We start from the raw sequence: 21641 nt of genomic DNA on the forward strand, positions 1-21641 counted from the left end.
TAGCTTGCCTAATTACATCATTTTCTTATTTTTTAAAATCATTAAAACATTAAGCACCTCTTTAAGCGTCTCCGTTAATGGTGCTCTAAGTAGTACTAGTATTGTACCGAACTTGACATGAATGCGGGATTCATATGGTTTGAAAAAACATTTTATAAATATAAAAGAAGTATAAAAAGTAGAGTATAGGAAAAGGACAGGTTGGATAAAAATGACAGAATGGTAAAGAGTATATAAAGAAGCCACGGAAATCGAGAAGTGTAACCATCGCTGCTTTAACTGTAAACCGAACATTAAATTGAGGGAGGGGGGAGGTCGCCACTTTTTTTTGGGTCAATGTCCCAATTCTTAGAAGTAACAAAATGTTCAAAAAACAGGTCAATAATTTCATTTTAAAAGTTAATATGTTCTTCGAAGTTTTTTGGGTCAATGTCCTTTTCGAAGTTTTGATGAATACATAAAACCTACTAATGTATGTTTGGTTAACAAGAACTATCTTTTTCTTTTTTTTTAAAAAAAAAAGAAAACTAGATCTAGTTTTTTGTTTGAGCAAACCTAAATAAACTCCAAAACATCTGCTATTCACCAAGCTAAAAATGTTGAAACCAAATTTGCATTAGCTTGTGAATTTAGTACTAAACAGAGTAAAATTAGTTATCAAAAAAAGAAAATTAGTTATCACTGAATACAGTCAACTTGTCTGTAACAGTTATATTTTCAGGAGAAAAATGATTTAGTTATTTTTTTAACTACACATGTAAAAAGCGATTTTGCTCAGCATATTGTTGTAAAACAACATTTTGGGTCTTAGTTGGCCATCCTAGTTCCAATGCTTATGTAGGTAAATAGAGCTAAGGCCTAGGCTAATGTCATATAAACACAACAAGGCAGGTATTAAAAAAAAAACAATACAACAAGGCCTAGTAATTTTCTGGGGTTTTAACTCTTTCAACGAACTAAAATCTCAGCCAAAAATCTCCATCCCTTTCCTTGACACTTGAAAAGAACCCCACCTGTTAAGTCTCTCTCTCTCTCTCCACAAACAGAGCAACAGCTTTATTTCAGGATTGCTTAAAAAACTGGAGAAATCTTTAAGGTTATAAACCAAGAAGAGAGAGAGAAAGAGAGAGGTAACCATAAGGACTTGAGAGAAGAAGAAGAATGGCTACTTTATCAGCTTGGCCTTGGGGAAACTATGGCAATCTAAAGGTTTGTTTGTTTTTTTTTTCTTAAAGAAAACAGAACTTTGCTCTTAAGTTTTTTTCAAACGTTTGGTTTCTCTTCTAAATCTCATTGGCTTGTATGTCTGTTTCTCTATCTATGAAGTACCTTTTGTACGTTCCACTAGCTGCACAAGTAGCATACTCGTTAGCATACGAAGAAGATTACTCCAGGGCTTTTTGGTGTCTCAATATCCTCATCATCTGTGGACTCAAAGGACTCGTTCATGTCCTTTGGAGCGTTTACAACAACATGCTTTGGGTGACTCGCTCTCTAAGGATTAACCCTAAAGGTGTTGACTACAAACAGATTGATCACGAATGGCACTGGTAAAATCAAAACCCTTTTTTAACCACTTTTCGTTTTGTTTCTCTGTTCTTGTTATAGTTTTAATCTGTGAGTTTTATTTCAGGGACAATTACATACTTCTGCAAGCAATAATAGCTAGCATGATCTGTTACATATCTCCTCCACTGATGATGATTAACAGTACTATCCCTCTGGCCATCCCTCTGTGGAACACGAAAGGACTCATTGTGTTGATTGTACTACACGTCACCTTCTCAGAGCCTTTATACTACTTTCTTCATAGATCTGTTCATCGTAACAACTACCTCTTCACGCATTACCACTCTTTCCACCACTCATCAACTGTTCCAAATCCCATGACCGGTAAATTTTCACTAATACTACATCCGTTTTATAAAGATAAAAAAAATTGAAAAAATTGTTTCACAAGGATTTTTGTTTTCTATCAAATTTTTATTATTTAGTAATAGTAGATTGTAAATTTCAGAACAATTGAATTTACTGCTATTGACTTACTTCTAGTGAAAATTGACAATTACATAAAATATGGATTTTTATAATATGTGCAAGCAAATGCAAGAAAATCATCTTTGTAGAATGAATTGGATGAGTTTTATTATTGTTCGATGTAATAACATATTTGATATGTTGGACGCAGCTGATAACGCGACGTTATTGGAAAGCATTATCCTCAGTGTAGTAGCTGCAGTTCCTTTGCTTGGTTCTTGCTTGTTAGGTATTGGATCAATAAGCTTGATCTACGGATACGCTATCATGTTTGACTTCCTAAGATGTTTAGGACACTGTAACGTTGAGATATTCTCTCATGATCTGTTCGAGACTCTTCCATTCCTACGATATCTCATCTACACTCCAACGTATGTTGTTAACGTTTGTCTCACCCTTTCTGCAAAATATTCACATGGCATTTATTGAATTAGGAACACATGAACATGACTTTGTAAAGAAGCAAATTCGCAAGATTTGCTGGCAAAGATGTGTATAGAAAGTAACTGGTGGTGATGACAAAAAAAAAGTAACTGGTGGTTTTAGGTTTCTAGTTGCATACTTGTGATGATTAAAATGTTTAAAAGTTTTGGCATCATGCAGGTACCATAGTTTGCATCATCAAGACATGAGGACCAACTTTTGTCTGTTTATGCCTATCTTTGATGTTTTGGGCAACACTCTAAACCCAAACTCGTGGGAACTCCAGAAAAAGATTCGTTTAGCTGCAGGTAATATAGTGTAAATAAGCTTAAGTTAGGCTATAAGTTAGGCAGACCAAACAGTTTAAAGCCAATTTATGACATTAGTAGATTTAGAGTGAGTACTTGTGCAACCAAAGTGGGTGAGAGTCAAACCTCTTGAGCCCACGTATTGAAAAGACATTATTACCCTTTCTTTGACTTCAAAAAATGCAGTTTTTTTTTTTTAAATCTAGATTGATCTCCGTGAACAGGGGAACCGAAGAGAGTGCCGGAGTTCGTGTTCTTGGCTCACGGGGTAGATGTAATGTCATCGATGCACGCACCGTTTGTGTTCAGATCGTTCGCTTCAATGCCATACACCACGAGGCTCTTCTTGCTGCCGATGTGGCCATTCACGTTCTTGGTAACGTTGGGCATGTGGGTTTGGTCGAAGGCATTTCTTTACAGCGTCTACATCCTTAGGAACCATCTTTGCCAGAACTGGGCCGTTCCAAGACTTGGCTTCCACGTAAAGCTTCTCTCTGTTCTCTTTCATTCTTGCCCTTGACAAACAGAAAGAACAGAGTGTTTTATAGAGTCTTTTTTTTTTCTGGCAGTACTTCTTACCGTTTACTAAACAAGGCATTAATAACCTTATCGAAGATGCGATTCTGAGAGCTGATAAGCTTGGTGTTAAAGTTATAAGCTTGGCTGCCCTAAACAAGGTTTGTAATTGTGTAAGGAAATAACATAATTGTTGGAACTATTTTTTGAGCAATGTATTCATATGCTAAAAATAGAGTTAGTGATAATGAGAAATGGAGGTCTAATGTGTGTGATTTGAGAAACTTGTATAAAGTTACAAATATACACATTAGATATTTGGATTTGGGTTTTGATTTGTTAGTTGGACTTCATGTTCATTAACCTAATCTTATAAATCAAATATATGTGATCTTTTATATTGATAAAATATAAAAAAGAAATCCATTTAAAGTATATTATTTTGTTTGAGTGAATCAAATAATAATAATTATACTCTTTAATTTTTTGGTCAAAATGTGAAATGAATTCACATAATAATGACAAGAAATAAAGACTCCATCAGTGCACCATGGGAGGTTTCATTTTATGTTGAAAAATAAAACTTGTGCTTCTCATTATTTTCTATATAAAACCTCATGGCAATGTAGAAAAAGATACACATCTAAAACCAAAAGAAAAAACCACATTCTCCCATATTGAAAAGTTATGTTAGTATTTTTTATAAATATCAGTTGTCCCTATCGTAGTGAAATAAGGTTCCTACACTCTTAAATAAGGTTCCTACAATAATCTCAAAAAGCCAGAAACTTTTTTAGTGTGCGAGTCAAGTTACTAAAAAGGGTTAGTTTTGTTTGTGCTCAGAACGAAGCTTTAAATGGTGGTGGGACGTTGTTTGTTAACAAGCACCCTGACCTTAGAGTACGTGTGGTCCACGGCAACACGTTGACCGCAGCAGTGATTCTCAATGAAATTTCAAAAGATGTGAAAGAGGTGTTCTTGACGGGAGCCACTTCTAAGTTAGGAAGAGCAATCGCTCTTTACCTCTGTCGTCGGGGAGTGAGAGTTCTCGTAAGTTTTCTTACTTAATCCTTTAACGAACTATGTTGTCACAAAAGTCTGAGAGATGTTAAAACGATTTGACAGATGTTGACGTTATCGACGGAGAGGTTCCAAAAGATTCAGAAAGAAGCTCCTGATGAGTTCCAGAACTACCTCGTACAAGTGACCAAATACAACGCTGCTCAACACTGCAAGGTACTGTGTTTTGATTTCTAGATAACTTGTTTTCATTTTTTGAGTATATGTGACTTTGGAGGAGTCTTGAGTTATGTATATATATGCAGACTTGGATCGTTGGGAAATGGTTAACACCTAGAGAGCAGAGCTGGGCTCCAGCAGGAACGCATTTCCACCAGTTTGTGGTGCCACCAATCCTCAAGTTTAGAAGGAACTGTACTTACGGTGATTTAGCAGCGATGAGGCTCCCCAAAGATGTTCAAGGAGTAGGAACCTGCGAGGTATAAAGAACGGTTTGGTTTCTTGTATTGAGTCTTTAACCCTTTGGCACATTGGACTAGAACTATGTGTGTGTGTGTGTTGTGGCAGTACACGATGGAGAGAGGGGTGGTCCATGCGTGCCATGCTGGAGGATTGGTTCATATGCTGGAGGGTTGGAAACATCATGAGGTTGGAGCCATTGATGTTGACCGTATTGATATAGTGTGGGAAGCAGCCATGAGACACGGCCTTAGCTCTGTTTCTTCACCCAGTGATTGAGTGTGAGAGAACCATTTAATTGTTGTCTCTGATTCTTCCAAGATTTGGCCATTCTTTGTGCAGGTGAAAGATGCAAGAATTAGAATTTCACCTTTATGTTATTATTTCACCTTTCTATATTAAAGATGTATTCCACTTTTTAGTTTTTCCTTAAAGATTCATATATGCATGCATTTCCAAGAAAAGATTGAATAAAATCAATTTTTTTAATAGTGTTCGCCTAATATCAATGCAAAATAAGAGCAGGATATTACAGGTGTGATGCCTTATTATTTATCTTATGTCCTTACTGTGTATGCTTATGAAACTTGTCTAGACAATAACTTTTGGAAAGAAGAATGGTGATAGGGTTTCTGATAAATAGTTTATAGAGAAGACAACAATGCTACTTTTTTTTTTTGGAACAATGCTACTTTTTTTTATTGAAATAGAATGAGCTGAAAACTGCACCAATTTATTTCCAGTTCCCTTCAACATGTACCTCTTTGCTCAATAAGCAGTGCCAGAAAGATGAATGAACCATCAATGTTGATCAATTTAAGTTACTTCTACCATCCATGTCTCTTAGGCTAGAGAAGTTTTTTTTTCTCTCTCACAATCCTAATGGAGTTTCATACAAATACTAGAGAATTTCTGTTGGAATGTTTAAGTAACTTAGACTGGGAATCAAGAACCACGCTGCATTGTAGCTTCTAAAGCCAGAAGTGAAGCATGGCCTATTCAAGAAACAAAAAAACAAAATGTGTATTAACTTTTGAATATTCATTTCAAGCATCTCTTAATTACACCAAGTACAAAGAACAGTGATTTATTTTACCTCCTGAATTGAGTTAAGTGCTGGACACTCCTCGCGATGAGACACAAATCGAGTTTGCTGCAGTTCTGATCTCAAGCCTCTCATCTCTGACTGCATTACACTGATCTGCTCTCGAATCTCTTTTAGCAAACTCGTGTATTCTGCCTCGATACTCGTAACTTTTAATAGCTCGTGTTTACTACTCGCCATCTTGCCTCCAACCTGTGGATTCTCTCTACTCATTATTAGCACACTTGACCCATTTGTTCTATAGCAAAGATGATGATAACGACTTACATTTCTTTCTTCCGATATGAATGCAAGGCTCTCCTTGGTCCTTGGAACCTCTCTATCAGGGTTCTTGAGCATCTCCATTATCGAACTGACATCACTCTTGGCTGACTCTAGAATAGTATTACTCACCTGCGAAACCAACGCATGTGAAATCGACTCACGCCTAAGCAAACCCCATTTAGATCCCTTGGGAACATCTCTCGACTCCGAAACCTCTCGAACACGATCGTCTATCATCCTGATCTGTTCCCAACACGCGCTCAAGTCTTTACGAGGAGACAAAGAACTACTACTCTCAACATCACCTTTCTTCTTCTCCTCGGCCTGATCAGAGCAGCCGAGGCTGAGCAGTTTGCATCTGTAAGCCTGCACCTGAAACTCGAGAGACGCCATCTCCATTTCCTTGCGGTAAATCAGATCTTCGAAGAGCGTCAGAGAAGTCTCGGCGTGGCACATCTTCTCCTCGGCCAGTCTCTTGTACTGACTAGCCTCCATCTCCAACGCTGCTTTCTCTCCCTGGAGGCGTAGAATCATCGACAGGGCCTCTGAAGCGGCTGTTGAAGAGGCTTCCCGTTCAGCGTCAAGCTCACGAGTGATCTTCTGAAGAAGCTTCTGCTGCGCTCGCATGGTTTCTCCGTTGCCTCCCACACCTAGACTCATCGTTCTCTCCACCATTCTCAACAATTCTTCGATTCACAATTTACAGAGTCTTTCGTATATGGTTTTATCTATGGGGTCAACGTGAGGTTCTCAAACTATGAGATAAGAAAGCGGGAAATAAGAAACGAGATCTAAAGCCGACCAAGTGTTGTCCAAAGTCCACACAGCAGTGGGACATATTAACGTGCAGACAAGCCTTTTCCGTTTTTTTTAAATGCTTATTTTAAGATTTGACTTAATTATTATGCGATTGATTATCTGATTAATAAAGAGCTCAATAGATGAAGACAATTTACTAAAAAGTTAAACTTGATTACTGGTGGGCGGCCCGTGCTGTAGTGCAACGCATGGGCGACTCGCAGAGACCCAGATAGCAAGCTATCTTGATGGGCCTCATCCCTCAAAAAATAGAGTTAATATCGTGAGACCCGATGGGCCTCATATCAGATATTAAACTGATAAGAACAGATACTACACTTGATCTTAGCCAAAAGGCCGAGAAAGGTATGATTTGTTACGAGCCATTGCATCTTTATTTATACTACTACTCTCTTCTCCAAACCAACTTAACTTACCGATGTGGGACTTATATAACACAAAAACAGCTAAGATGAAAAGTTCCCATTTGTTACAAAGCCGACACAAGCTCCCTAAACTTACCAAGCAGAGTGTCTTCTATAAACACATCAGCACCATAGAGCTTCCTTCTCTGAACACATAAACACAACTGGGATTGAATGTTTGGGTATTCTCACAGCGCAGACACATTGAGAAACTCATAGAAGAGCTTCTGAAAGTTACCAAGCTGAGTCTTCTTTAAGCACATGAACACAATAAAGCTTCCTTCTTCGTCTAAACTCATACCCACAAAACCTTTCCCTTCATTCAGATGTGTAGTTCTCTTGAAGAAAGGCCTTCCCCATCCGAAATCCAACTCGTAAGCAGTCTGCCTGAGTAAACCAACGATGCAGAAGTTCGCTGCACAGCTGAAGATCGGATTCCCTTCACCAGGAACCAACTGGTCAAGATCAGGATGTTTCTCTAAGGAGTCAATCGCTGATCTCAAGTACGTGTTGTCCATTTTATTTATCTCTCCATGAACTCTCTTCACTGTTGTGCTGAAAGGCTCTCTACGAAACTCACCCAGTAGGGATATGGGACGAGCGTGGGAGAGAGTGTTCCCAATGTATCCTTGTGGAAGCTTCGGTTCTAGTCTTGACCTCCCATCAATTATAATATGCAGCCTCGTCAAGTGCTCTTCTCCTAAATCTGTAAAGTGAGAATGCTAGGCAAGTGTTAGTTAAGAGCTTTTTAGCTTCCAGATAAAGAGGCTTTACCAGCACGATCAAATCCATAATTACCTTCATTTGAAAAGCAAGCACAACGCCAGATATGCGCCACCACAAGCTCATATGTACTAAACTTACTGTCAGCAACCTCTGCCTTGGCTCTAAGAGCTTTCACTTGGAGACGTGTGAGCTTGAGACTGGCAACTCCAGAATCAGAGTCAGGGTTTGATCTGTAAGACAGAGATTTCACTGGTGGGTTGTGGAAAGGAGGTGGTTGGTATTCAGTGTGTGGAAACACAGGGGAGGGAGGTTCTCGTGCAAGGAGAACCGTGCGGTCGAAGAACGGAGTTATCTTAACTGGAAGTCCCCTAGCAGCTCTAGACCATGCTTCCATGAAACATACAAGAGAGCCAGCGTCTCCGAACGAATGGTGTATTGAGTTTCCGATACAGATGGCTCCACATTTGAAGTATGTAACCTTAGCACAAAAAAAAAGAATCAGTAACCTATCGGTTAGATGATTGTTCATAGAGTCCATGTGCATGTAATGTCTATAGACCATATAACAAAACATTTTTTTATAGAAAAGAGATGTGGGGAAAAGCTTACCTGAAGGAGAATAAGAGGTAAAGAGGAGATGTCTCCTGAGTAGTCAAGATTGGGCATAAGCTGAGAGAGATCCAAACTTTGATTGAGTAAGCCAATGTCTTGTAGAGTAGAATCAGTCTCAGCCTCCACAAGCAACACTCCTTCTCCATTGCATAGAACCTCCAACCTCCCATTCTTATCTACCACATATAAAGCAGAAAGTAACATTAAAAATGATAAGAGAGATCTAACCAGGGATGTATAAGAGCTTTGGAGTCTTACCCTTTTGTAGCCTCCCAGCGGCAGGGTAGAAGAGGACAAGCACCTTGGTCAGAGAATCGATGAGCGACTGAGTGTTGGGGAGACTTGAGGAGGAACAAGGGTTGTAAAAGTAGAGGATGCCCATGTGGAACCTCACTTGTATAAGGTCCAAATTGGAAAGCCATAGACTGTGTACAGGTGTTTCTTCAGCTGGCTTCACGATCCTAGCTTGCTTCACCTCAATCTTCATCTGATCCAAGGCTCCTGCTTCACAAGAAATCCAGATAGGTGACTAAGAATATAACTCGATTATGCCTGAGCTGGTCGAGAAAGAGAAAGTGGAAGAGATTGAAGAATAAGAAACATCCAAAAAAGGCTTTACCACTTTTTTCACCACCTCAGTTTTGGTCCTTTTGGAAAGACAAGAAAAAAGAATATAAAAATGTTTGTGGAGTAGGCGCAACTAACACAGCACACATGCCGGAACTGGGCCCCACTTAGAAGAGAACCTTTACAAATACATAGAATTGTGTCAGGATACATTTGGATAAAACTTCAACTTACAAATAACAGAAATCAATTAAAAAAAGAGACTCAAAGTTGATCGTCTTTGGTGAACAAAGAGAATGGTTTGGCTCAGTAAGAAACAAGCACACGAACGGAGGGTGGAACAGAGCTCATATCTTCCAGCAACAGATCCAGTAGTGCCTTTGGCTATAAGACCTTTTCCTGAGTCACAAAAACAACAAACCCATCTTCAATCAGCCACAGTTCTACTCAACAAGAACATCATAAGTTGATAACTGACGCTTCTAAATCTTACCATCATCAGCAATAAGTTCTTCATCCCATTGAATTCACAGGTGTGACGAGAACTCCGCTCCCAAGCAGCATCACCTCATCAGCCTTCTTTCCATCTTCAACTGTCATATCCATAACTTTCACACTTTTGATCATCCCCTTGCTTACAAGCTGTTCCGCGAGCGTAAGCGTTATCTTCGCCGTACATCCACTCAAAACGTTATCAAACCGTGGCATCACAAGCTCCTTACCACCATTAACAACAAACGCCACATTCATGTTTGAACCTTCTGCTATAAACCCATCGTTATCCACCCAAATACTCGCATATGCTCATTTGGCCTCAGCCTCCATTTGTGTGAGCGCAATCTGATCTTCGTAGTATAAGACCACTTTCACATATGTTTGTACTATTTAATAATCATTGACCCTTACATGTGATTTACTATAAAGATCAATTAAACTTGAGATTTGGCGGCATGAACCAAGCTGAGTTTTCTTTAAACACAACTGAGATCCAAAGTTCACAACGCAGATACATTGAGAAACTCATAGAAGAGCTTCCTGAACTTACCAAGGTGAGTCTTCTTTAAGCACATGAACACCAGAAAACTTCCTTCTTCGTCTAAGCTCATACATACAAAACCTTTCCCTTCATTCAAATGTGAAGGTCTCTTGAAGAAAGGCTTACCCCACCCGAAATCCAACTCAAAAGCAGTATCCTTGGGTAGACCAACGATGCAGAAGTTCGCTGCACAGCTGAAGATCGGATTGGCTTCACCAGGAACCAACTGGTCAAGATCAGGATGTTTCTCTAAGGAGTCAATAGCTGATCTCAAGTACGTGTTGTCCATTTTCTTTATCTCTCCATGAACTCTCTTCACTGTTGTGCTGAAAGGCTCTCTGAGAAACTCACCAAGCAGGGATACGGGACGAGCGTGGAAGAGAGTGTTCCCAATGTATCCTTGCGGAAGCTTCGGTTGTAGTCTTGACCTCCCATCAATTATTATATGCAGCCTCGTCAAGTGCTCTTCCCCTAAATCTGTAAAGTGAGAATGCTAGGCAAGTAGTGTTAGTAAGAGCTTTTAGCTTCCAGATAAGGCTTTACCAGAAAGATCAAATCCATAATTACCTTCATTTGCGAAGCAAGCACAACGCCATACATGCGCCACCAGCAGTTCATATGTACTGAACTTACTATCAGCAACCTCCGCCTTAGCTCTAAGAGCTTTAACTTGGAGGCGTGTGAGCTTGAGACTGGCAACTGCAGAATCAGAGTCAGGATTTGATTTGTAAGCCAAGGATGTCACGGGAGGATTGTCAAAAGGAGGTGGTTGGTATTCAGTATGTGGAAATACAGGAGAGGGAGGGTCCTGTGCGCGAAGAACTGTGCGGTCAAAGAACGGAGTTAGCTTAACTGGAAGTCCCCGAGCAGTTCTAGACCATGCTTCCATGAAAAATTCAAGAGAACTACCGTCTCCGAATGTATGGTGTATCGAGGTTCCAATACAGATGGCTCCACATTTGAAATATGTAACCTTTGCAAAAAAAAAAAAATATATATATATATATATATATATCAGTAACCTATCTGTTAAATAATTGTTCATAGAGTCCATGTGTGTGTAATGTATCTAGACTAATATAAATCAACAGTTCATTGAGTCCATATGCATAACAAAGCATTTTTTAAAGGGAAATAGATGGGGAAATGCTTACTTGAAAGAGAAGAAGTGGTAGAGAGGAGATGTCGCCTGAGTAGGTAAGAGCAGGTACAAGTTGAGAGAGATCCAAACCTTGAGTGAGCAAGCCAATATCTTGAATAGGAGAATCAGTCTCAGCCTCTACAAGCAGCACTCCTTCTCCATTGCATCGAATCTCCAACCTCCCATTCTTATCTATCACATATAAAGCAAAAAAGAATCATTAAAATGATTAGAGAGATCTAATCAGGTTTTTATAGGAATTTTAGTCTTACCCTTTTGTAGCCTCCCAGCGGCAGGGTAGAAGGAGACAAGCACCTTGCTCAGAGCATCGATGAGTGAACGAGTGTTGGGAAGATTGGAGGAGGAACAAGGGTTGTAAAAGTAAAGGATGCCCATGTGGAACCTCACTTGTATCAGGTCCAAGTTAGAAAGCCATAGACTGTGTATAGGTGTTTCCTCAGCTGGCTTCACGATCTTAGCTTGTTTCACCTGTATCTTCATCTGACGTACGGTCCTCAAAGGCTCCTGCTTAACAAGAAATCCAGGTACGCGACTGAGAATAATTTAAGCCCTGAGCTGATCCATACAGAGAAAGTGGAAGAGATTGAAGAATTAGAAAAGTCCAAAAAGGCTTTACCACTTTTGTCACCACCTCAATTTTGGAAAGAAAGAGAGAAAAGTAGAAAAGAAGTTTGTGGGGTAGACGCAACTACTCAAACACATGTCGGAGATGGTCCCCACTTGGAAGTGAACCTTTACAACGTTGATTGGATACAAAAGGAACCGTGAGTCAGGACACAATTGGATATAACTTCAACTTTACAATTAACAGCAAAACAACAAAAACAAAACATAAGCTGATTGTCTTTGATGAGCAAAGAGAATAGTTTGGCTCAGTAAGGAACAAGCACACGAACAGAAGGTGGACCAGAGCTCATGTCTTCCAGCAACAGATCCAGTAGCGCATTGGTTATATGACCTTCTTTCCCTGAGTCAGATAAACAATATATCTATCTTCAATCAGCCACACTTATAATCAACAAGAACATCATAAATGAAGTTTCTAAATCTTACCATCAGCAATAACTTCTTCATCCCACTGAATCACCGGTTTGACGAGAACACCGCTCCCAAGAAGCATCATCTCATCAGCGTTCTTCCCATCTTCCACCGTCATATCCATAACTCTCACACTTTTGAGCATCCCCTTGCGTACAAGCTGTTCAGCGAGTGTAATCGTTCTCTTCGCCGTACATCCACTCAAAACGTTATCAAACCGTGGCATCACAAGCTCCTTACCACCATTAACAACAAACGCCACGTTCATGTTTGGACCTTCCGCTATAAACCCATCGCTATCCACCCAAATACCCGCAAATGCACCTTTGGCCTCTGCCTCCATTTGCGAGAGGGCGTTTGGGAGATAGTTAACGCTTTTCACTGTAGCAAACTCCGGAGGCTTGATGGGGACGGAAGATGTCACTACCTTGACACCTATTCGGTCAACGTTGAAGTCCTTTTGGTACACAATGGCGTAAAGAGATGGTTTGGGACATTGAGATGGAGATAGCGCGAAATCACCAGGCCCAGCAGATAGCCAGTATCTTAGTGAGCCGTATCTACATCCAGAGACGCTCGCGGTTTGGATGAGGATCCTTCTGATAGTTTCACGGTCAAACGGGAGTGGAATCTTAGACATAGAGGCAGATCGTAGGATACGGTCAAGGTGCTGATCCAGTTCATAAAGGTGTCTTGCTTGGTTGCGAGGCACATTAAAAAAAACGAGATGATTAAGTAACACAACTAACAAGACTAATAAAGGTTTTATTATATATACTTATGAGCTGAGAAGCAATGTAACTGACCCGTTAATGATCATGGCGGTATCAAAGACACCGTGACCACGGTGAACCATGTGATCATCTAACGGAAGAACCATAGCTGCTGGATCAGTTGTGATTCCGCCAACAACGCTTGAGTACATGGCCATGAACTGTTTTCCTTCTCCTACTAGTTTCAGCCTCTCAACAACCTTTTGTACAAACACCAAACATTGTTCACTGATACTCAAATCAACGCCTAGAGAAACATAAACAGACAAAACACATATGCCTATTACTACAGCCCCTCCACATCTATAGTGTTTTTTTTGACAAAACACAGCTTTTGCTTCTTTCAGTGAACAAAGTGGGAACAGCTTTGATGATTTTTAAAGACATGTAAGAGCAAAAAACAATAACAAACTACCTCATTGCTGGACAGAACAGGAACATTCCACGAGTGAGAGTTTGAACCTGTGGCAGACAAGGATTCAGATTTCTTAGAACCTTAAATTATATCTCATAATTCATCAATTCCAAGAACAATTATAAGTGACTAAGATATCAATTTGATTTAACGAATCCCAAATCCAGACAACAATGACCAGAAAAGCCACGTAATCAAAATTATAAAAGAATCAAAATCAAAGTGAGTCCAGAGATGTTTAATCAAATAGGAAAGTGATGTTTTCTAGTATTAATGTAAGTTACGAAGAGATGCTAGTTTCGAACCAGAGCACATGAGAGTCCTTCCTCGTGTACGCGGGAATCGCAAGCCACAACCAGAAGAATATTGAGCTTCAGACAGAAAGCGGAGATTCCAACTGTGAACTGACAGCTCCGGCGAGAAGCCGGCGATGGACTCCCGGCAAGAAACGAATCGAGATGACATTTGAAATAGTGAGAGCTGAACTGGTTAGAATGATTCTCGTAAGAGCGTTATAGATAGACTGAGCCAGTTTTGGGCCATTGGGCCTCTCTTCAGACAAGCTTTTTCAGTTTCTTTTAAAATGCTTATTTTAAGCTTTGACTTAATTATTATGGGATTGATTATCTGATTAATAGAGAGTTCAACAGATTAATAACCGCAATATCTTATGAGAGGCCAAAAAGCCCATTTATCAAAAAATCAAACTAGTTTACTGGTGGGCTGAGCCGGCCCGTGCTGTAGTGCAACGCATGGGCGACTCGCAGAGACCCAGATAGCAAGCTATCTTGATGGGCCTCATCCCTCAAAAAATAGAGTTAATATCGTGAGACCCGATGGGCCTCATATCAGATATTAAACTGATAAGAACAGATACTACACTTGATCTTAGCCAAAAGGCCGAGAAAGGTATGATTTGTTACGAGCCATTGCATCTTCTTTTATACTACTCTTCATGCCTTCCACTCTTATTTCGTGACCGATGTGGGACTTTCAAAAAGAGTAGTAAGAGACAAATAAGAACACTCTCTTTGCAACAGCAGGTTTGAATAAAGCTTAACCGACAATAGTCTTAAACCTGGAGCCAAACAAGTCTCTGGTTCTTGCCTTGTTCAGCTGAGTCTGAGAAGAAGAAGCCAAACTTTCTCTCAGATTCTCCATCCTCGTGGTAAGTATCCTTAATTCATCTAATCATTCGATTTCATTGTTATCTAATTCGAAAGTCTGAATCTTTTTGGCGTCTCTAAAGCATATTTTTTCCCGGAAAGTAATCACAATCGGCTCAAGTAATCACAATCGGCTCCGGAAGAAGAGGAGATTGTTCAGTCGTTGTCTTGTGCCATGGTACTAGCTTTACTTCGATGGGTTTGATTTATCTTTAGCACAGTCGTCTTTATTAGATCGTTATGTGCTTATTTAGCTGGGGAAAGTTGAGAGCTTTAGCCTTGTAGGGACTGATTGGTAATCTGCGTGATCTTGATCTGCAGGCCATGTATATTCGTGTGAAGCGCATGAAAGCCACTTACTTTATCCAATGTGATCCCACAGAGACTGTTTTGGATGTTAAGCAGAAACTCTTTACCCTCATTGAGCAACCAGTTAGCAATCAGCGTCTCATCTTAATGTCTACTGAAGAAGTATTAGAGGATTCCAAATCTCTAGCAGAGCAGAAGGTATCAAACATATATGCAACAATTGTTCGAGTTTAAAGAGCTACTACACCTTACTCATATGGAGGTTGTCACTTGTTACTACTTACTGTATTCTTTGTTTTGGTGTTCAGGTTGAGAATGATGCAGTCGTGGCTCTGACTTTGAGGAAAGGTACTTACCTGACCCTTATTTTCCTTTGCTCCTTGTGTAGTATTCTGGTTAATTCAGCGCCTTGTTGGCTATAGAGATAATACGGACTAGTCGTAATGGAGAGTATAGATTTAGTAACCACAGTTTGAATATGTTTCTTTTGCTGTTGAAACGTTGCAATCTCTACAATCTTTGTGAGTAGCTGAACGTTGGTTCTGTTGTTTTATACCCACCTTAGCTCTTATATTTAGCCCTCGCTAATTACAAACTATGGTTATGTGGTAAATCATTGATTGCATCTAATTTTTTCATGTGCAGACGATGACGACTTTGAGGATGTTGACATTGCACAGCCCACCGATTTTTCTGTTGCATGAAGAATTAATTATAACTGGGGCTGGCTGTATCAGGAGAACCTTTGCTTCAACAGGAGAAAGTATTGATGTTAACAAGAGTAGGAATCTATAAACGCTTGAAGTTATATCTTTCTCTCTGCTTGTATCAATAATGTTTCTTTAGTTGTTACAGACGATTGTTGTAAGTAAAGATATTGAGACGTGGAAGTGTGATTGCAATTTTGCAAGATTATAAGTTGTCATGAAGTCTTTTTTATGTTATCTCTCACATGTTTCCAATTGTTGCCTCTCACTCTCTCAGCAATACAATGAGCTAGATCTGCAACAAACTGACAAAGACAGTTCTTGTTGGTGTACACTTACATGCACCACCAGTTCATCTTCTAAGACTTTTTATATGAGTTTAAACTTGAAACTTTGACTGAAGAACCGGAATACGAAGAGGAAGCAGAGCAGCTAAAGATATCTATAGATTTTCTCCTGGAAGTGTCCCAAGTAGACTCCAATGTTAGGCTTTGTAGCTTGAGCTTTTTTCCTTAGTATGCACCCCTACATTTGCATGCTTTGCAACATTGAATTGAACTCGGGCTTCTTATATCTCTGTAGACCTTTAATTTAAGCAATTGGTCACATCAGGCTGTAGATTTCATATTATGTATTTAAACTCATGGAGTTGGAAAAAAAAAAGAAATATAAATCCTAAGCTGCAATTCCCGTTATTAGAAAGGCTGCTTTGCACTTATGAAGCTAACTTGTTGTGTTCTTGTTCCTTCCTCTCCTCGCAACGAGATTATCTTTTTGGCATGCTCAGCTCAAGCTTCACTGAAGAAGCTGATGTCTATGGCGAGGAGCTTCAAATCTGTTGGAGAAAACCTATGATTACACAGTTGATCAGAAGAGTGTAACTCATTAGTTTATTTGCCTGTTCCCAGAGATGGAAAAGTGCATGTTTATATGGCAAGTATTTCAGATTCGAATGGGAGTTGAGTTTCTATGGTACACAGAGGACTGCTGAGCTTCGATTATATTGTCTTTATCAACATGCAGACTGCAGGATACAACCAGTCAGCTAACTGAGTTCATAATATGTGAGTTTTGTTACCATGGGCAAGTTGAAGCATTTGGAAAATAATATGGATTCCATGCTATTCAAACAACAAATCAGAGTGGCGCAGCGGAAGCGTGGTGGGCCCATAACCCACAGGTCCCAGGATCGAAACCTGGCTCTGATATGAATGCTATTTTTTTCCGTTTTTTGTTATTTCCTATTTTATATGCCATTTTGAATCTGTTTTGTTACCAGGTTCTTGTTTTCAACTCGGACTCGGTGCTTTGTCTTTGTGTTAGGTATGAATTTGAACTTTACACGAAATGTTTCTTTTATGACACGTTTGAACACTTTCTGACCGCTGATCTTGTTCCTGGACTTAGACCAAGTGCAATGTCAAATTCTTAAAATGATCCTTAGGAAAAAAAAATATTAAAATATTGAATCTGTTGGAGAACGTGACAGATTAAATCCAAAAACCCCTTGCATAAGGATTGATCCTCTGCCAATTTCTTCACTGTGCGCGGGCTCCACCGCCGTGTGGGAGCCCGTGATTGGCCAATTTTTTTTTTTTTTTTTTTTTTATAATTCGAACGAAAAAAGAAAAAATAATAAAATATTTTAAAAGTTATTGTTAAGGATTTGCATCTAAGGGTACACCATTGCACTTGCTCTTATGGATCACTTCCGTCGATTTGTTAAAGGACACATGTTCCAATATACAAATGTCTCTTCTCAAAGGGGGGCCACTTCAAAGAATGGACCAGGGGACTGGGGATAAGGTTTTCAAGTTTCAAGCCACAATTGGATAAAACTTTTTTAGATAAGCTAAACTGATGCGAAGCTATATGATACAAGACACGTTGACTTGCGGAAGAAGAAAAGTATTCTTTTGACTTTTTTAGACTCTGAGAGCTTCAACAGGATCTTGCCATGAAATTTTCCTCTTATTTGATCCGTTTCCTCCATTCCTGCAAGACGATAGATTCATCTCTCTCTTCTGCTGCTGCATCTCGATGATGCTCATTCTCTTATTGTCTTCCACTCTCATTCTCCCTTCACTATTCTTCGCTGCTTCTGTTTCTTCCTCTTCTTCTTCTCCCTATAATAAATACATGAGGTGGTCAAGACTAAAGACATGTTTGGTTTGTTTGTCCACACCCACATTGCGGAAAGTGAAAGATATGGTGCTTACAGATATCTGGTTTAGATCAAACAACGGAACTCTTTTCTCAAGACTTGTTTTGGTTTCAATGTTCTCCGTGTACTGGTTCAAGTCAGGAAGCGAAACATGTCTAGTTTCTGCTTCACTTCTCTTACTCTTCTTCCCACAACCATTTGATCTTCCTCTGCCCCTTTTGACATCTGGTGGCGGCTCCATAACAGGCTGGTCTTCTTGTCTCAAATATCTGTATCTCCGCCGCAGAAATCTGATTTAACAAACATAAAAACATATGAGAGCAACAAACATCAAGGACATAATATGATAAATTGTTAGGTATTGGTAAGTATCTACTGTACCGGACTTCTGACATTAGTGTTGCCTTTCTCTCCCGCAATGTCTGTAACTTAATTATCATTGCTTCAGTATCCTTGGTGTGATTAAACAACAAACAGCAACACGCGTTAAACTTTATTAGATACAGATTCAAGTGATCATAAAGATCAGAGAAACAAACACTAAGAAGACAAAGTCCTTGATAATATGGAGACAGCAAAAGATTCTTTTGATCAGTTTAAGTCTAAAATACACCCAAATTGAATTACTAGATTCAATAACACACCCCTAACAAAGATTTGCATAACTACACATGACAAACAAAGTAAGAGGCATTATGTATTTATGTTTCCTCTTTCTCTTTTAAGACAAAAAAAAACATAATCCCTTTTTTACAGATTTTCAGAACAGCTGTGAGAGAACAGATCAGGGTGAAAAAAGCATATTTTCAGATCCAGAGACAGTTTAGACCAGACCCATAAACTGAAACTTAATTTATAAAACTCAAGAAAGAAAGAAAAAAAGAGTTGGTACCATATGCAGTTCTTGATAGTCTTGCAAAAGGGCATGATGCCTAAGTCTGACTTTCGGATCCTCAAAAGGACTAGGGTTGGTGGGAATAAACTCGGCGTGAGTTGGATTCATCAGATGAACGCAAGATGTGTTATTATTAACAGAATCACAGAAGGAGATATGGAGAAAGATGCAGAGGAAGTTCTTGAAAGAAGAATGTGAAGAAAGAGAGAGGAAGGTTCTGGGTTTTGTGTTGTATTTCTAAAATATCAAGCTGAGGAGAAAGACAAAGAAGCAGAAAAGAAGGACATATCATGTTGTTGTTGATGTTGGTGTTGTTGCTGTGAGAGAAAGAAATAAAATAAAAGAAAATTTGTTTTTTTTTCTTTTTCTTTTTGGATGTGAGTGTTACTGAGACAGCAGTGATGAAGATGGAAGCAGACTTGTGCACTAAAATTGTTGGTGGGTCAAGAGAAAAAGCAACTTCTCCTTTTATCTTTAATTTACAGAAATCTTGAAGAAAACGTCTCTCTCTTTTGTTCCTTGTGTTCCATTGTCCTCTGTGGAAATATAAACCATTCAAACTCCTGGGTCCATTGAAAAGAGACTGATGAGAATAGAGGTTGAAATATAAATGTCAAGTCTTTAAAAAATATTACTCAAGAAAAGTTAGATGGTGGACGAGAAAAAAAAAACGTAATAAGATTCGTCTTTTAAAGCTGTATTACTCATAGATTGTGCATAAAGTCTGACTCGATTTCTGGAAACTGGTGCTTGGTTTTAGAGTTCTTTTCTTTGTCACATGCATTCCACTTACTCTTCTTTGAAAAAAAAATTCTTTAAATATCTTAACGGTAATAACTTTTTTTATTTGCAATGACCCATCAGCTTATGGAGGAGGAGGATAAATGCAATAGTGGAAGTGTTTGGTTTTAGTCACAATTAACACACACAGCTCTGTAACGTTTAGCTTCTTCGCTTCACGAGCTTTGTTTATGATGGTCACGTTTTGGTTCATTAAAGAGATTTGTTTGGATCTTAGTAAGCCAAGATCTCTCTCTACTATATATATATATATATTTTTGGCGAATTCACCAAACACACAAAAAAACATCATCAATCTACAATGTCTACTTCGCTTATGATGTCTTGTTTGTTTCTGTTACTGTGTTTGTTGTGTGAAGGCAGGGAGATTCTAGTGGGAGGCAAGTCTAACACATGGAAGGTTCCAGAGTCTACAGAAGAAACACTAAACCGTTGGTCAGAGAGAACAAGATTCAAAATCGGAGACTCTCTCCGTAAGCAGTACTTCATTTTTCACTTCACTTGGTACATACATGTTCTATGTTCTGTTTTCTCATATACTTATTTTTTTTTATTCTTCCAACAGTGTGGAAGTACAATGCGGAGAAAGACTCAGTGATGCAAGTGAGTCAAAAAGATTACGAGAGATGCGACAGATCAGAGCCTATAGGAGGATACAAAGATGGTCACACAAAGATAGAGCTAATGAGATCAGGTCCTTTTTACTTCATCAGTGGCGAAGATGGGCATTGCCAGAGAGGAGAGAAGCTTCTTGTTGTCGTCTTGTCTCCAAATCACAACAGAAGCTATGCAGCTGATGCTCCTCCTTTTACCGCTCCAGTCACAAAAGACAAGGGAAGTAGTGATCATGTTCTGATCAACCAAGCACAAAGATCCGTTGCAACTGCTTGTTTCCTTGCTCTTCTTCATATTCCATTAGCCTTTTTGGTTTAGTCTTGTTACCTCTTTGGTTCAGACGAGAAAAAATAGTGACTTTGTATGACTTTATTGTAATAAACCAAAAAAACATTGAACAAGCAGGGTTTTGTAAAAATCCAAAATTCAAGATACAAACAAACTAAACAGCATAACGATAGGTGTAATAGTCCAAAGAAGTAGCATCACTCCGTCTGATCTTAACAACCTGTCCTCTCTTGAGTCCATAGTATCTAGCAACAGGATCAGAGACAAGGATCCGAGGCAACTGAGTGTCTTGCACCGTGTACTTTTGAAGCAGCTCCTTCTTAGCTTGATTGTCAAGCACATAGTACTTGTTGATGAGTTTATGCTCGGTGATGTTAGTCACCAACTCAGCTTCCTCAAAGACTTCGATAGTCAAAATCTTGTTAAGCTCTATTATAGCGTTCTTGGCTGCACCAGTTATGGGCTGCGGAACGACTATGATCCCTCGAGTGACTTTATCGTCTCTCATCTTCATCACCACGTCTTTTTTAATGATTGGGACTCCCACTTTAGGGCCTTCCGGGTAGAACACGTAAATCTAGACACCAAGAGGTTCTCAAGATTATTATTGAGTATAAAGCGTTTTCACTATGAGTATGTTGTTGTTTATTAGATGTTAGTTACCTTGTCCTCTGGATTTGGACCCTTGTTGGCTGTCAGGAACAGTGCTTCTTTGTTAACTTTGTTCATAGCTTTGCAAAACTTCTCAACGAAGTCTTCTCTTTTCAACTCTATATCAGACTCTTCTATGTTGTAACCTCTATCCCTCATCATCTGCAACACCGTGCGATGTACCTTGAAGACCCTCGTGATCTCATCATCCGCCTCTGCCATTCTCCTCTTCAATACCTGTTAAACCTGTTTGTGTTTTTTTTAGTATTTTGTTAATGCCGGCGACTGAGATAGAGGTGTGAGTTTTAACAGAGAGTTTTTTAGGGGGCTCGTGTTGTTATAACGAGAGTTTACTAGGGTT

The 21641-nt window shown here is 39.2% G+C and overlaps 9 protein-coding genes and 3 non-coding genes across 15 annotated transcripts; 4 read left to right on the forward strand and 8 right to left on the reverse strand.

The window, feature by feature from the left end:
- The first annotated feature begins 983 nt into the window (after positions 1 to 983).
- LOC108846180 (very-long-chain aldehyde decarbonylase CER3) lies at positions 984 to 5197 on the forward strand. Its single transcript, XM_018619406.2, has 11 exons — positions 984 to 1209; positions 1327 to 1550; positions 1634 to 1893; positions 2189 to 2408; positions 2641 to 2768; positions 2993 to 3249; positions 3338 to 3445; positions 4128 to 4334; positions 4410 to 4520; positions 4610 to 4783; positions 4872 to 5197. Exons 1-11 carry the CDS (start codon positions 1162 to 1164, stop codon positions 5040 to 5042), a joined length of 1908 nt encoding a protein of 635 aa, XP_018474908.1. The 5' UTR covers positions 984 to 1161; the 3' UTR covers positions 5043 to 5197.
- Positions 5198 to 5396: 199 nt separating this feature from the next.
- Positions 5397 to 7166, reverse strand: LOC108847373 (probable myosin-binding protein 6). Its single transcript, XM_018620599.2, has 3 exons — positions 6136 to 7166; positions 5860 to 6060; positions 5397 to 5758 (listed from the first exon to the last, which is right to left on the reverse strand). Exons 1-3 carry the CDS (start codon positions 6805 to 6807, stop codon positions 5735 to 5737), a joined length of 897 nt encoding a protein of 298 aa, XP_018476101.1. The 5' UTR covers positions 6808 to 7166; the 3' UTR covers positions 5397 to 5734.
- Positions 7107 to 7300, reverse strand: LOC130500934 (U2 spliceosomal RNA). Its single transcript, XR_008939422.1, has one exon. It is a non-coding gene; the product is annotated as a U2 spliceosomal RNA (small nuclear RNA).
- A 44-nt stretch (positions 7301 to 7344) lies between these two features.
- Positions 7345 to 9306, reverse strand: LOC130494423 (shikimate O-hydroxycinnamoyltransferase-like). Its single transcript, XM_056995845.1, has 4 exons — positions 8952 to 9306; positions 8691 to 8869; positions 8154 to 8559; positions 7345 to 8061 (listed from the first exon to the last, which is right to left on the reverse strand). The coding sequence occupies exons 1-4, from the start codon at positions 9178 to 9180 to the stop codon at positions 7544 to 7546; spliced, it is 1332 nt and encodes a 443-aa protein (XP_056851825.1). The 5' UTR covers positions 9181 to 9306; the 3' UTR covers positions 7345 to 7543.
- A 121-nt stretch (positions 9307 to 9427) lies between these two features.
- Positions 9428 to 12214, reverse strand: LOC108847369 (shikimate O-hydroxycinnamoyltransferase). Of its 2 annotated transcripts, XM_056995844.1 has the most exons (7): positions 12075 to 12214; positions 11710 to 11962; positions 11451 to 11629; positions 11206 to 11269; positions 10864 to 11118; positions 9754 to 10773; positions 9428 to 9659 (listed from the first exon to the last, which is right to left on the reverse strand). In XM_056995844.1, the coding sequence occupies exons 2-6, from the start codon at positions 11936 to 11938 to the stop codon at positions 10256 to 10258; spliced, it is 1245 nt and encodes a 414-aa protein (XP_056851824.1). In that variant the 5' UTR covers positions 11939 to 11962; positions 12075 to 12214; the 3' UTR covers positions 9428 to 9659; positions 9754 to 10255. The 2 variants fall into 2 exon arrangements, with proteins under 2 accessions (XP_056851824.1, XP_018476093.1); XM_018620591.2 differs by having other exon boundaries at positions 10864 to 11269.
- LOC108847372 (D-amino-acid transaminase, chloroplastic) lies at positions 12118 to 14196 on the reverse strand. 2 transcript variants are annotated; one of them, XM_018620594.2, is made up of 5 exons: positions 13990 to 14196; positions 13685 to 13731; positions 13303 to 13469; positions 12512 to 13188; positions 12118 to 12425 (listed from the first exon to the last, which is right to left on the reverse strand). In XM_018620594.2, exons 1-5 carry the CDS (start codon positions 14147 to 14149, stop codon positions 12331 to 12333), a joined length of 1146 nt encoding a protein of 381 aa, XP_018476096.1. In that variant the 5' UTR covers positions 14150 to 14196; the 3' UTR covers positions 12118 to 12330. The 2 variants fall into 2 exon arrangements, with proteins under 2 accessions (XP_018476096.1, XP_018476098.1); XM_018620596.2 differs by having other exon boundaries at positions 13303 to 13516; positions 13990 to 14075.
- A 206-nt stretch (positions 14197 to 14402) lies between these two features.
- LOC130500933 (U2 spliceosomal RNA) lies at positions 14403 to 14597 on the reverse strand. The gene has a single exon (XR_008939421.1). It is a non-coding gene; the product is annotated as a U2 spliceosomal RNA (small nuclear RNA).
- Positions 14598 to 14659: 62 nt separating this feature from the next.
- LOC108847010 (uncharacterized) lies at positions 14660 to 16103 on the forward strand. Its single transcript, XM_018620181.2, has 5 exons — positions 14660 to 14852; positions 14934 to 15028; positions 15172 to 15357; positions 15468 to 15507; positions 15805 to 16103. The coding sequence occupies exons 2-5, from the start codon at positions 15026 to 15028 to the stop codon at positions 15861 to 15863; spliced, it is 288 nt and encodes a 95-aa protein (XP_018475683.1). The 5' UTR covers positions 14660 to 14852; positions 14934 to 15025; the 3' UTR covers positions 15864 to 16103.
- An 899-nt stretch (positions 16104 to 17002) lies between these two features.
- Positions 17003 to 17074, forward strand: TRNAM-CAU (transfer RNA methionine (anticodon CAU)). Its single transcript has one exon. It is a non-coding gene; the product is annotated as a tRNA-Met (tRNA).
- A 484-nt stretch (positions 17075 to 17558) lies between these two features.
- Positions 17559 to 19294, reverse strand: LOC108846246 (uncharacterized). The gene is made up of 4 exons (XM_018619469.2): positions 18923 to 19294; positions 18412 to 18482; positions 18086 to 18320; positions 17559 to 17992 (listed from the first exon to the last, which is right to left on the reverse strand). Exons 1-4 carry the CDS (start codon positions 19031 to 19033, stop codon positions 17792 to 17794), a joined length of 618 nt encoding a protein of 205 aa, XP_018474971.1. The 5' UTR covers positions 19034 to 19294; the 3' UTR covers positions 17559 to 17791.
- A 373-nt stretch (positions 19295 to 19667) lies between these two features.
- On the forward strand, positions 19668 to 20788 carry LOC108846381 (early nodulin-like protein 13). 2 transcript variants are annotated; one of them, XM_018619613.2, is made up of 3 exons: positions 19668 to 19942; positions 20086 to 20199; positions 20292 to 20788. In XM_018619613.2, exons 1-3 carry the CDS (start codon positions 19897 to 19899, stop codon positions 20657 to 20659), a joined length of 528 nt encoding a protein of 175 aa, XP_018475115.1. In that variant the 5' UTR covers positions 19668 to 19896; the 3' UTR covers positions 20660 to 20788. The 2 variants fall into 2 exon arrangements, with proteins under 2 accessions (XP_018475115.1, XP_018475114.1); XM_018619612.2 differs by lacking the exon at positions 19668 to 19942 and having other exon boundaries at positions 19956 to 20199.
- LOC108846380 (DNA-directed RNA polymerase subunit 5-like protein 1) lies at positions 20691 to 21591 on the reverse strand. The gene is made up of 2 exons (XM_018619611.2): positions 21293 to 21591; positions 20691 to 21206 (listed from the first exon to the last, which is right to left on the reverse strand). Exons 1-2 carry the CDS (start codon positions 21500 to 21502, stop codon positions 20784 to 20786), a joined length of 633 nt encoding a protein of 210 aa, XP_018475113.1. The 5' UTR covers positions 21503 to 21591; the 3' UTR covers positions 20691 to 20783.
- Positions 21592 to 21641: the final 50 nt, after the last annotated feature.

This window comes from Raphanus sativus, unplaced genomic scaffold (genome assembly GCF_000801105.2).
Source record: "Raphanus sativus cultivar WK10039 unplaced genomic scaffold, ASM80110v3 Scaffold0060, whole genome shotgun sequence".
Classification (NCBI taxonomy): domain Eukaryota; kingdom Viridiplantae; phylum Streptophyta; class Magnoliopsida; order Brassicales; family Brassicaceae; genus Raphanus; species Raphanus sativus.